This window comes from Cervus elaphus, chromosome 27, assembly GCF_910594005.1.
Source record: "Cervus elaphus chromosome 27, mCerEla1.1, whole genome shotgun sequence".
Classification (NCBI taxonomy): Eukaryota; Metazoa; Chordata; class Mammalia; order Artiodactyla; family Cervidae; genus Cervus; species Cervus elaphus.
In genome coordinates, this window is record NC_057841.1 from 63,362,243 (window position 1) to 63,375,855 (window position 13,613).

General features: G+C 49.8%; 1 protein-coding gene across 3 annotated transcripts in view; it reads right to left on the reverse strand.

The window, feature by feature from the left end:
- BCL2 (BCL2 apoptosis regulator) overlaps nt 1-13,613 on the reverse strand; it is a 191,702-nt gene that overhangs the window by 23,386 nt on the left and 154,703 nt on the right. Inside the window, exon 2 of one of the 3 annotated variants that reach the window (XM_043889676.1) lies at nt 737-2,288. The exons of the other annotated variants lie outside the window; for them this stretch is intronic. Coding sequence (XP_043745611.1) covers nt 2,193-2,288 — 96 coding nt within the window. The 3' untranslated portion in view covers nt 737-2,192. Of the gene's footprint in view, nt 1-736; nt 2,289-13,613 lie in introns of those variants that run through there. 3 annotated transcript variants of the gene reach the window in all.

The following is a 13,613-nucleotide window of genomic DNA, read 5'->3' on the forward strand; positions in this document are numbered from 1 at the left end:
CAAAGATGATTTTCTGAAAAACTAAGAGATGCCTTCCCTGGATATATCCTGCTTATCACCCATAAATAACACTTACATCGAAAGTGGTAACTTTTGATGATATGTTAGTACATCAACCAAAGGAATCTTATGGGTTTTTTCATCCATTCCTCAGATAACAGATGGATATGGTACCCATATCCATGGATATGGTGTGGTGTGTGTGTGTGTGTACACTCCGTGTTGTGTAGGATTCTTTGTGACCCTTTAGACTGTAGCCCGCCAGGCTCCACTGTCCATGGGATGTTTTAGGCAAGAACACTGGAGTGGGTTGCCATTTCCTCCTCCAGGGGATCTTCCCGACCCAGGGATTGAACCTGTGTCTCTTGAGTTGGCAGGCAGGTTCTTTACCGCTGAGCTACCAGGGAACTCAAGGTTGCCCTGTTATTTCTTTCCAGCCCCTGAAATTACAGAGAGAATACATTCAGTCATTTTCGGGTTATCATGCTGTGGAAAATTTGTTTTTCAATCCAGAAGATTGTTGAACTGCTTTTTTTTTTTTTTTTCATTGCAGATAACTCAAAACTGGTTTGGTTCCATGACATCAACCTTGGCACGTACGAAGTGCAAAGAACTTTGCCTTGTTTGGAACCGAAAGAGAGGAACCTCTACTTTCTCTTTTCCATTTTTATGAAGACAGTATTTTTTCCTTTTAGCTGGATGATGTATACTTTTAACATTCCAGGGGGAAAGTGTCAGTGATATGCAAGTCATAATAAAAGAAAATCAAAAGAAATGCAATTACAAGGGACAAGGAACTTCATCATTTTTAGTGTGAAATGCCCAGAGGAAAATCTAATTTTAAAAATTACAGGCACCATATGAAGGAGACAAGAATATATAGAAAGATCTGTTACTTTAAAAATTAACTTAATTCTTAATCTTTCTGGCTCATGGGCTTTTTTCTCTTTATTTTTAAAAGCCAAAAATTATCATTTGATGTTGGATAAGGGGTAAAGCTCACATCACTGCAATGTGATACTGGGAAGTGACAGCGGAGTCCCCCTGGTCTGTTTCTGGCCTGCTGGCTGGAATGCAGCAGGACACTTAAAGAGTTATTAAGAGTGAATGTATATTGAGGGTGAAACCATGTCTCTTTCCTATTAATATAAAGGTACCTATTGAAAACATGGACTTCCCTGGTGGTCCAGTGGTGGTTAAGAATCCACCTGCCAATGCAGGGGAAACGGGTTCAACCCCTGGTCTGGGGAGATCCCACATGCCACGCACCACAATCCCTGAGCCCTGGGCACCCTGGAGGCTGAGCTCAGCTGCATGCGAGGCCACCACCACGAGAAGCCCTCACGGCAACTGGAGAGTAGCTGCCAGTCAGCAGCTAGAGAAAGCCCGAGCATAGCAGCCAAGACCAGCACAGCCAAAAATAAAACATAATAACAAATAAAATGTTTCTAATGAAAAGGACTATTCATGGGGCACCCTGCAGTTGATAGAATTCTTCCATATCCATCAACTGGGTTTAATCTTCCCAACAACTTATAGATAAGTCCTGACTCTTGTCACCTCTATTAGACCGATGATCACGAAGAGGTTACTTTTCCAAAGACATATGGTCACTTGATGGCGGAACCAGGACTCAAACCCAGAATTCTGACATAAAGCATCTCACCCTTCCACTCTCTCACACGGCCACCCTGATCAGAGCTCTACAACTCCCAGCTAAACGGGCTTGCACAGAGCCAAGATGTCATAAGCTGAATACAGCTGTGGTTTGCTTATTTATAACAGCTCTGTCTCTTTGAAAAAGAGACATCATCTAACAATTATGAGAAAAAAATCAAGCTCACTTCTATCATAAATGTTGGCTGACATTAGGGGGCTTTGACTTATTTCTAACCCAGCGAGATTTAATTCTGCCACCCTCAACCCATACTAAGAGAAATTGGAATCATTCATTATTTAGAGGGAGAGTCCAAATAATATTGCAATATCACAGGCTTCCTTTAAAAGCCTTTTTCTTGATGCAATCTCTGATTTTCCTTTCAGGCATGAAAAATAACACTGTTATTATCAGAGGGGCCTGGAAGAGGGTTAGCAGTGAAGAAGGAAGGAGATGGCACAAATAATATTGATTTCTAACCTTTTATCTAGTTTTTGGTTGGAATCAAATTCAGTGTTGAGCTCCATAGTTTTCTCTATAGTAAGGATTCTCTTGACATAAGGCTTTTAGATTTGAGGAGATAAATTTCCTTTGTCCAGATGTGATTTTTCTCCACTTGGCTGGAGTCAGCCTGAAAATGGAAGACACAGAGATCTGGTAGAATGATTCCTAAGGGTTCTCTTCTTTTCAAGAGTGGACTCCACAGAAAGCTCTCTGCCCTCATCTGTTAGCAGTACTGGTGGGCCTAGTAGGCTCAGAGAAAAATAGAGACATCACTTTTCTGTCCACTGCCCATTATAATGATTTTTTTTCTTTTACTTTTTATTATTTTTTTGGCAGTACCACATGACTTGTAGGATGTTAGTTCTCTGACCAGGGGGTGAATCCGGGCCCAGAGCAGTGAAAGCACCTAACCACTGGACCACCAGGGAATTCCTGATTTTTCTTCTTTTATTGCTATGTACATCTACTCTTTTTCTCCTTCCCTTATATCTCTTAATGTGCCATCCTTTCACCTTCTCTTAGCATTTGTCTTTGCTCCCATCTCGCTTGTCTCAAGGCACACTCTTCCCAGGCTGTGAAACCACACTGCTGAGCCTTTCCTGAACTCCCACAGCCTGGCACAAATTCTAGAACCAGACTCTTCCGAGGCTTCTAGTGAGCTGTTTTAGGCTGATACACCAACAGTCTCCACGTAGGGATAAACAAGTAGACCCAGATGGGATTCCTAAAAACCCTGAAGCTTAGTGAGCATGTTTTGTTGAAACTTCCGACAGTAAATGTTCTAGGAATGCTGGAATGCAACATAAAATTTGCTGCCTAGGAAGGCATTACCCAGGTTTCGAGAATGGAGATGAATTCTCCAACCTCCACTGGGTGACTCTTGTCATATTCTTCTAACTGAACAGGCAATATTCTTCAAAAAGTCCTAAGCCACATCTCCACTGAGAAGGCAAATGGGGCCTCTTTTCAACCTGCCTACACTGGGCCCTCACGGTGGTTTCAATAAACGACTCGAGAAGTCATCTCGGTTTCCTCTTCTGCAATGAGATGAGGGACACCCCCTGCTTCTCTTTCACCTTGCTGGTTGCTCAAAGGGAATTTTCCCCCTTCTTGTGCATTTTCTATAAATTAGCCTAATAGATGGGTCAAATGAATCTGTTCAGACTTCCCCCCAAAATTCCCTTCCTCGCCCTGACAGTATCTGCCCTGACCCTAAGCTGCTTCCCCTTGTGGCTCACCCTCCTGCCATCCCAAGCTGCCCCCTGCCTGCCTGACCATCTGTCCTGCAGGATTTCCTGGGCATCAGTTCAGAGGCTAGCAGGACCTCAACTCTGAGATGGACTCGGGAAAATCGCCGTTGCTCCCCGCCCCCCGGTTGAAGACAAGTGTGCGGGAAGGCAGGAGGGGGTGCATGAGAAGGCAGCCCTGAGGCAGGCGTGTCACGGCCACATGGCCCTTGAGTGGGCTCACGGAGGAGGGGCCAGGGTCTGCAGACCATCCAGGCCTGGGGGCCTCGGTGTGGGAGGCCTGCGTGAGAGTGGAGGAGGGGAACCATGTCCATGAGCAACTCCTGGCCACGTGGCTTTCCAAACAAAAAGCTCCTGGAAAGGATTGTTGAAATGGATGTCACAGCCTGTTCCATTTCTGAAGGCCCAACCCAAGTTCTCCTCCTTCCCAGCCCTGTGGATACACGCTCATTTCCTTGGCAGCCTTAGATAAAGCTCTTAATGTGATCTGAGTGCCTCAGAGATTAGCATGATTATAAATATGAGTGTTCAAACACAAGCAAGTTGAAACCAAATGCCCCTCAAACACTGGCTCTCTGTGATAGGAAGGTTTTCAGTGGTGCCTTGAGCCCTTGGATAAACGAGCTGGAAAATAAGAGCGAAATGGGCCCGCTGGTGAATCCCCAAGGCCAGGCTCCCACACAGCAAGGAGGAGACGCAATAGCTGCTCTCGATGTATACAATCCACGGCGGCTGGCAGCAGAGCTCTGGGTGGGAATCTGAGAAAAAGTAATTCAGAACTTCAAACAGGGGCTTGGGTGGGCAATACAGAGGCTCTGATCAAAACAGAGAGTCTTTACTCCACAGCCAACCTGCAAAACATCCCCCTGCCGTTCTAACTGCTTGGTGGGGCTTATGAGAGACTCACTAACCAATAGTTATAAATAGCCATCAAGGAGTTTGTTTACCTAACTAAGAGAAAACACTGTTCAAGATTTTTAAAAACATGCATTTGACACCAAAGAGATGTAACTGCTATGGGCGAAGAGAGAGAGCACGCCAGACCGAGCCTGCTGTTTTGATGTGGTCACTATTTGCTCAGCAGACCTGCCACTTGGCGACACTTGCGTGCCCAATTCTAGGTATTTGAAAGTTTAAAAACATACCTCTTTCAAGAAATTCTAAAATTAAAGATTTTTTCATTAATTCGTCAAAACCTTTCCCCAAGTCAGTCCAAAAGCCTGAGATTTTACTTGTTAAGTCTTGTGAAGGCAGAAGGGATCCTGATGGCCGGATTTCTTCTTTAATCTCCTAGCATTGGGATCGCCAGCTTTTGTCAACCTAACTGACCAACTTGTCTACAGAGCCCTACTCCTAAATGTTAAATAATAAAGGGTAAAAAGTGTTCCCAGGAGGCAAAAGATAGCAACTTACAAGCCGACTGTCAGCACCTACATTTTTTTTTTATTTTAAAAAACTTTTTATTTTGTTTTGGGATATAACTGGTTAACAATGTGGTGATCATTTCAGGTGGACAGTGAAGGGACTCAGCCGTGCATGTACATGTGCCCCTTCTCCTCCAGACTCCCCTCCTGTCCAGGCTGCCCCTAACATCCAGCAGAGTTCCTCGTGCTCTACAGTAGGTCCTTGCTGGTTTTCCATTTTAAATGTGGCAGTAGAATCCAGTTTGTGATTGGAAGATACAGTTTGTATGGCTCTGGTGAAATTCTAGGGCACACACTGTACCATGATGGTAGGTGATCAGGAGAAAACGCCTTATCAGCCTTCATTTTCAGTATTTTCTACCTACGTATCCGACTGCGGAGGGCTTCCCCGGTGGCTCAGCTGTAAAGAATCTGCCTGCAATGCAGGAGACATAGGGGACGTGGGTTCAATCCCTGGGTCAGGAAGATCCCCTGGAGGGCGTGGGATTCTCTCTGTGGGGAATCCCATGGACGGAGGAGCCTGGTGGGCTGCAGTCCATGGGGTCACAAAGAGCTGGGCGTGACTGAAGGCACCGAGTACACAGTCTGACCGTGGCTCCCTCGGCAGACACAGGAGCCGAGCATCCCATGGAACGTGGCTCTGCCTGGATGCCAGCTCTCATCCAATACCACGAGATGCCAGGTCTACCCACAGCTAGGTACACCCCTATTCTACCCATGCCAGGCTAGCTTAGAGCTGGCATCCAGTTCAGTTGCATGAAGATCCACCACCTGTCACTGTCACCTGAAACCTATTTCACTTGGCCTCTGATTCTGCACTCTACCCTTCGCCCCCCGGAGGTGGTGTGATGGTAAGGACAGAGCACAGACGTCAGAGGAAGACAGAACTGGGCTGCGACCTCAACTCTGCAAATCCCCAGCTGTGTCGAGTCGGATGAGTTCATTGTTCTCTTTTCTTTCCCCGGAATGCTTCAATCGAACTTGGGAGATGAAATCTTCAACGTCTCTGAGCCTCCATGTCTTAATTCATAAAATACAGAATATAAGGCTCTAGTTTGAGAGTTGTCATCAGAATAAATGACTTCTGTGAAGCACTTTAGCATAGGCACTGCCATCAGTCATTGTGAATGCTTCTACTCCCCTCGTCTTTCTGTTTAACTGTCAGAGATCTCAATTTTCCTCTTCTTTCAAAGAAGTGATAGGAAATGCAAATATGAAAAGAGCCATGTGAAAAGCCTGAAGCTAGTGAAGTTCTTTTTGCAGGATTTGTAGTTTTTGATTTGAGGATCTTATTAATATTCCCTTAAATCATTAGTCAAGGGAAGTTCTTGAAAAAACAACTCAAATTAGACTTGATACTTCTGAGCCATCAGACACAAGCCTGCAAGAGCTCTGGAGTCAGAAGAAGCTATGCCTTCCCGACCTCAGTGCAGAAGGGCTAGCCTGTCCTCATCAAGCTGGGATGAGAGAAAACAGAAAAACTTCTGACTTTTCCTAAGCCATGAGGTCCCCACCTGAAATACTCATGACAGCCAGCTACTTTAAAAAGTCAATGGCAGGTCCAGAGGTGGATGGACAGCTGACACAGTCAAGGGGAAATGAACCTTCCATAAGACAGTAATATTTAAAAACCACGTGTGGCTCTGGAAAGAGGAAACCTGAATACAGATGCTGGAGATATTCATGTAACTCTTAACAGTACCAAAAGGATGAAAACCACTCCTTCGTCACACACCTGAACCTTCCAATTCCAGGCAACTGGAGTTTAGGGACAAAGTCTAGTTTGGGGATGAAGACAACACACTATTTCACAAAGATTTATGGAAATGGTCACATACCTTCCCCAAGGAGTTGACACCTCACATCCTTCCTAACAAGTCAGCGACAACCTCGCTAACAGGCCTGTAGGCTGACGGCTCCCAAATTTCTCGTCAGCCTCTAATCCTAATTTGTTGTTGTTCAGTCACTCAGTCGTGTCTGACTCTTTGCAACCCATGGACTACAGCAGGCCAGGCCTCCCTGTCCATCACCAACTCCCGGAATTTGCTCAAACTCATGTCCATTGAGTTGGTGAGGCCATCCAATCATCTCGTCCTCTGTCGTCTCCTTCTCCTCCTGCCTTCAATCTCTCCATCAGGTTCTTTTCCAAGTAAATCCTAATTTAGAATCAAATATATCCACATATAACTCAGTTACTTCAAACCCAGCACTCCCCAAAGGGAGCTCACTAAGCTTTCCTCAAATCTGCCTTTAGAAGCCCCATCAGCTCCCCTGAAGCCTCAGCCCGGCTGGAAGCCCGCAAGTGACCTCCTTCCCCCTCTCCGCTCCCCGCCCACTCTTCGCTGCCGTGAGGCTGCCTCCCCTTCCTCGGCCCACCCGGGCCAGACCCCTCAGCCCCGCTGCATTGTTCCAGCTCTCCCCGCCTCACCTTGTCCCTCCAGTCTGCTCCTGGCGCTGCTTCCAGGGAGCGCCCCTCAAACAGCAGAGCAACTGTACCCTTCTCTCTCATTCCCAGGCCCTAAGTGGTTTCCCATCCACAGTGAGCTGGCCCCGACGACGCCCTCAGCCCCACCTCTCCGCAAGCCCATCTCCCACCTTCAGCTCCCTGTGCTGCTGGAAGCATCAGCCTGAAGCCTCACCCTTTCAGCTGACCCCAGCTCACACTGCATTTCCATGCTTCTCAGGACTCTGCCCAGATGCAGAGGACGGACCTGTGGGCCCCGTGGGGGAAGGGGAGGCTGGGGCAAACTGGGGGAGCAGCACCGACAGGTATACACCGCCATGTGGACAAGAGCTCGCTGGTGGGGAGCGGCTGGGTGACGAGGGAGCAAGGCTCAGCGCTCTGCGACCGCCCAGAGGCGGGAAGGGGCGGGTAGGAGGGAGGCTCACACGGGAAGGGACACGTGTACTTACAGCCAATTCACGTGGTTGTGCAGCAGAAACCAACACACTATAAAGCAACTCTTCTCCAATTAAAAAAATTTTTTTAAGAAGATGCAAAAAAAAAAAAAAAAAGACTGTTAAACACCACCTCTTCTATGAAGCCTTTCTTGACCAAGCCCCACCACCTCGCACCATGCCCACTTTTCATCCTGCCCATCACGGCTCCCTGGTGAGCCCCCAAGTGCCTCCCCTCTCCAAGGGCAGGGCCTGCATCTCATTCACCTCATTCACCAGGTTCTGACGGTGCCTGGCACCGGGTAAAAGCTGTGAAAGGATTTGTGGGATGAATAAATAAATAAATTGGAATCAAGACAACTGAAACACCTCAATCCATAAAGACTGTGCCATGCTCCCGGCAGATGGACTCTCGACACACCAAGAACCTCAGGGCTGTCTGGCGCGGGGCCCGCGTGGTGTGCGGTCGAGTCCAGAGCGCTGAGAGGGATTTCCGAGTCTAGGACGTCGTAGCTCTGACTCTGCCTAAGATGTCCGATCCCTCTGGGCCCCAGTATATTCAACCACAGAGACGGGGGCATGGCGCCACTGGCTCCCACGGCTGGAGTGAGAGCAGCCTTGAGAGGACTTTCCCCAGCGGGCCCCTCGGACGGGGCGCGGAGGGCAGGCCTCTCCACCCACCGAGAGGGCTGAACCGGGCCCTGGGGCCACGGGGCCGAGCAGGGCTCCCGCCTCGAGGGACCGACGCTCCGCCTGAAGCGGCGAGGCGCCCTCACCGGAGAGGCTGAGAAGCCGCCCACGAGGCTGATGGTATCAGATGGGTCAGGAAGCCACACACAGCCAGGCTGGCGCGGGCGGCGGAGCGTGGAGCGGGCGGGCCTGCGGGCTGAGGCGAGGGGCGCGGCGGGGAGAGGGGCCCGGCGCGGGCGGGCGGCAGCTGGGGGGCCCGGTCCAGAGGCGGCTCCGCCTCTACTGCCTCCTGTCGGCGCGGAGGAGAGCAGAGGGCGGCCGGGCGGGACGCCCGCTGGGGCCCGCGGAGCCCTCTCCTCCTTTCCGTCCCTGGAGAGCTCGTCAGAGCCTCTCTTTTCTGCCCACAAGCCCCCCGCGCCCCGCCTTTCTCTCTCAGGTCGGAGGTCACCACCGGGGGTCTCCCAGGTGTGGACCACCGATGGGACCCAGAGAGGGCGCAGAGCACGGCCTGGCCTCCGGTTCTCCTGCCCCGCCTGCCCGCGGGCCTCCCCGAGCTGGCCCAGAAGCCTGTTGCCCTGGACGCCTCAGTGAACATTCATGCAGTTTGCTGGGGGGCGGCTGCAGACGGAGGGGAGGACGAAGAGTGGACGGCAAGGCCCGTGGGCAGCAGAGGGCTCGCTCCTCGGGCTGAGGGGACGGCAAGTGACTTTTCCATTCACAGCAGCCCAGCGCTTTCAGAGCTTTCAGCCCAGACTGGGCCACCGGTGTGGACCACTGCAAGTAAACCTGTGCTGAGACGGCCATCTCAGGATTTCCAGCAGAGCCCCTGGCCTCCACGCGCTAGACTCCAGGAGAAGCCCCAGCTTCCTGGGGACAACAGAGACACCGGCCGACCTTGACACTGGGCCCTGGGAGGCAGGCTCGCCCTCCGGGAAGCCCTGCCGTCCAGCCCCAGGGGCTCCCCCAGACGCCAGGCTGGGAGTCCCCCTGCACCTCGCCGACCTGACACTGCAAGGTTGCCCCCGTCCACGACCCGTCCACCTGAACCTCCAGGAAGAGAAACAAGGCCTGGGAGGCCCTCTCCTGTTCTGCTCAGGAACTGCCAACCCGTGGATTTCGGAACCCGGAGGGGCTCTTCGCCTGCAGTCCTAACCTCCCCACGTCTTGGACAACCAGGGACGCTGGTCAGAGCGCTTGCCCAGAGGCAGCTCGGGGCTGGAGGAGCAAATCGCGATGGTCAGCCGGCCGTCTTCTCCTCCATTTTCTCTCCCCTGTGCTGGCTGCTTGGTGAGAAAAAGACACAGTGGCGACTCATGTGAGCCCAAGCCGGAGGCCACACTCTGTCACGTGGACAGTCCTGAAGCTGTTAATAAATAAAGCCTTCATACAAATAAACAATTACATTAATTGTGGCTCTGACGGTTTCCCCCCCGCAAGGAACCAAGTCCTCAATTGGGGTTAGGAAGAAGACAAAGGAAGCAAGAAAACGGGAGTCCCAGAGAAGTGAAATGTCAGCCAGCATGGACGGCAGGACCAGACACCTCATGATGTGGAGGGTGGCCCCAGGGGACAAGGGGCCCTCAGAGTGAGTGTCACCCAGTACGTCTGGACCGTGAGAGGTGGCACATCCCATGGAAACCCTTCATCTGGGGTTGGTCCATAAAACAACACAAGAGGCAGCTGAACTGAGCCCCCAGAGGGGCTCCCACGCCTGGCTCTGCGACGCTGTTTTCAGTGAAAATTAGTATTGGCTGCTTCCGGCTTTCACCTTGAACTCAGCTGACAGTATCTTCTCTCACTCATTATAATGGTAACACCGTGTACAGCGTAAAGGTCACACCTGTGTTTATACGTCATATGTCATCAAAATACCGTGAAGAGAACACTATGTGGTCTCTATCAGAAGATCAAAAAGAAAAAAAAAGAAGAAGAGCAAGAGGCAGGCCCAGCTTCTGACGCAGGGCAGCTTGGCTCTTCTCGAACCCTGAGATGGGCCTGGGGCCCGCCGTGGCCACCAGAGGTTGTCCAGGCCAAGGTCACACTGTTTATTGACAGAGAGACAAACTGCACCTGCCTGGTTTCAGGGTGAGCAGGGAATTTCCAATCTGGATATGAGAAAACTTTTACACTGTACCCATTCTTTTTTTCTTTCAAAAGCCAAAATTAGAAAGAAAACAAACATATTTGGGGCTCAACGTAGCAGGAAAAAGAAACTCAGAGGTCAAGAGATTTCATAAGAAAAGCTCCGACCAGGTCTCACCTCACCTGGCCTAGAGTCCAGGGGTCCTGGGACTGGGGTGGGAGCGGGCTGTGGCCCCCCAGGGCCCTGGGAGGCTAGCTGTTCTCAGAAAGGCGCCCAGGTAGAGGTGCCCCTAGTTTCCACGCTGCAGGAGTGGGTCACGTGGACGCTGGGGGGTGAGGAGGGCAGAGGATTCCTGGAGGAGCGTTTTTCTAGTCTGCCCTAGTGGTGCCTTGAGGTGCAATTAATGAGTAACTGCCAAGAACAACTGGACAGAAGGCGCTTGGCCACTGCCTCCCTCTGCCAACGCAGAAATAACCTGAGACTGTTTACCTGGCCGCCCGCTGACCCGGCCCTCACGGGCATCTCACTAATTAGCATATTCCCGGTAGCCCAGGCCTTGGGACCAGCTGTCACACACTCTCCTACATTCCAGCCTCAGTCCGCTAGCCGCCTGGGCCCTCCAAGCCCCCCAAGCGGTCTGCCAGCCACTCCGGGGACAGTGAGATCTGTTGTTCCCTCCAGGGGCCCTTCTACCTGCAGGCACACCGGCCGTCAGCCTGTTCCAGCCCCAGGGTCCAAGACCTACATCCATCTTCAAGAAGACATCCTCCGAAGCGGTGTGGGAAAAAAGCTTTTTTGCTTGTGAATCACCTGGTATTGTACTGACTTGGAAACAGGTCGGTCAGCTTCCCTTCAACCAGGTTGTAACTGAAACCAATCAGTCTCCATTAACACGCAAGATGCCAGGGGTGTTTTATAAAGCTGCTCATCACCATCCGGGCAGTCGTGAGTCATTCAGTTCACGTGAGATCATTCAGGTTATAAGATATTGGGTGAACCCATTGTCCAAAATCACGTGAAGATAGATTTATACTCAGATGATCTTTTTTGTTTTTAAGTATCTCAGTTGGGTTCTTTTCTCCCAAGCAGTGAAAATCAAGTTATCCTCTGCCCCGCCTTCTCCAGCCCCTGATTCTAAAGAGAGCTGAGAAAAATAAACTAAAGAGAGCTGGGATCAAGTCAGACTTAAACAAAACAGAGGTAGGGCTGGGCAAGTGATTTTCACCGAAATCACAAAAACACAACTGAAAGAGAACTATTCTTAAGAAAGACTCATGTACCATAAAAGGGGAATTTCCAGAAGCCTCTCATATTAGCAATTCGCTCTTCCATTCCCTTCCTCTCTAGTTTCAAGATGAGATGATGACAAAAAGACTGACTTGTCAGAAGGAAAAAAAAAACATGAAACTCCGTATACAAACGTGTAAACCGACAGAGCTGACACTTGGCGGGAATTTCCACACCTGTTCTTCTGAGCAGCCATGAAGAGGAGGGAAGAGAGACAGAAAGCAAAGGGACGCTTTGCCCCCTCACCCACATTCATTCAGAGTCTTGAACACTGTTTTCTTACTTTTAAATAAATATCACTACTTACTGAGCACATGTTTTATTTTTCTTGTGGGGCAAAAATAGTTTTCCCCAAGTAAAAGTTCTGAAATGGATTCTTCTTCTTTTTTTTTTTTTAGAAACTGACATAGCTGGGAATTTTCTGAAAACTAGTGCAAGTGTATATGTTTCTCCTTTCACTTTCCATTTTTACACAAGCATTGGAGGCCAACATGCACTGGCTAATTTCAGTAGAATGTTCCAGAGCGTGGGGAAGGACACCATCCCAGGGGATGAGGGGACATTTATTGGGCATTTGCTTTTCATAAGGCCTGGGATATCTGGTACCGTGGGGGTGTCAGGAAATAGGAGAAAAAAATCCAATTGAATAGGGAAATAAGCCAAACAAAAATGGACATCAAGATAACAAACCACATATGAAAACACAGACGCATGCACATAACCAGCTGTAGTTTCTACAAGCGGGGCTGAATCTGCTCACCTTGCAAAGATTTCCCGTATGGGGGGGTGGGGTGGGGAGACTGCCCACATATATTTCTTAGTTCCTACTGGCCAGCTCTTAATGTTTTTGAAATCCCTTTCAGTGGAGTCATTTATATCATGTCCACTTTTTATTTTTTCCACACTCAAGCCACTTTATTAATCTTAAACATTCTCCTGAAGGTATAATTTACCTATAGAACATTTGTGTGTGTGTACAGTTGGATGAATCTGGACTAAAAGCGAATGCCTGGGGAAGCCACTCCCCTCTGAAGATATGGATGCTTTTCCATCCTCCCGGAAAGATCCCTTGAAGCCATTTAGTTTGAAAATTATTTGCATCTGAATGTTTCAGTGTGGAGATGATCAGAGCCAAATGCGTGGGAAGCCAGCCTCGTCATCAATCATTTATTGCAAACATAGGTTGTGAAGGTTCCGGAGATGCGAGGTGAGCCTGCACGGACACGCTGGCAGGGATGGGCGTTTCTAAGAGATGCCAAGGGACTTTTCAGGGACAACAAGCACATGGGCCCCTCTCAGCAGCCCTGCTGGCAATCTGACCATGCCACTGAAGGCCCAGAATGTTTCTTTTCTGGTTCTGTTCTTCAGGCATTGGGGCTAACATGTTTAGAAAGAGGGAAGTTGAGGCGGGATAGTCAAATTGACCATATTCTCAAAGGAGCAGAGGCTCGCTCTGACGAGGAGGGTGCAACCAAGACTGAGCACTCTTTTCCAAAATTCTATTGCAACATCGAAAGAGGAGTTCACATGACCGGGCACATTAGACATTTTCTTCACATTTCCTGTTTCCCAAACTTCTGAGGAGACCTTCAGGGGAATGTCTGGCCCGGAGTCACCAATTCAGGGTGAGGGACAGAGACTCTATTTTGCAAGGATTTAGCCCCACTGGCAGGGGCAGGGGTGGGGCTGGGAGGGGAAACAGTGCCAAAGGCACTTCCTTCGGGGAGCATGTAGGGGTGCCCCGACCCACTGAACCCGAATTCTGGCAGACAGGCCGGGGCAGAAGACCAGACGAAGCAGGAGCCGCACCTCTAGCCTCGTTT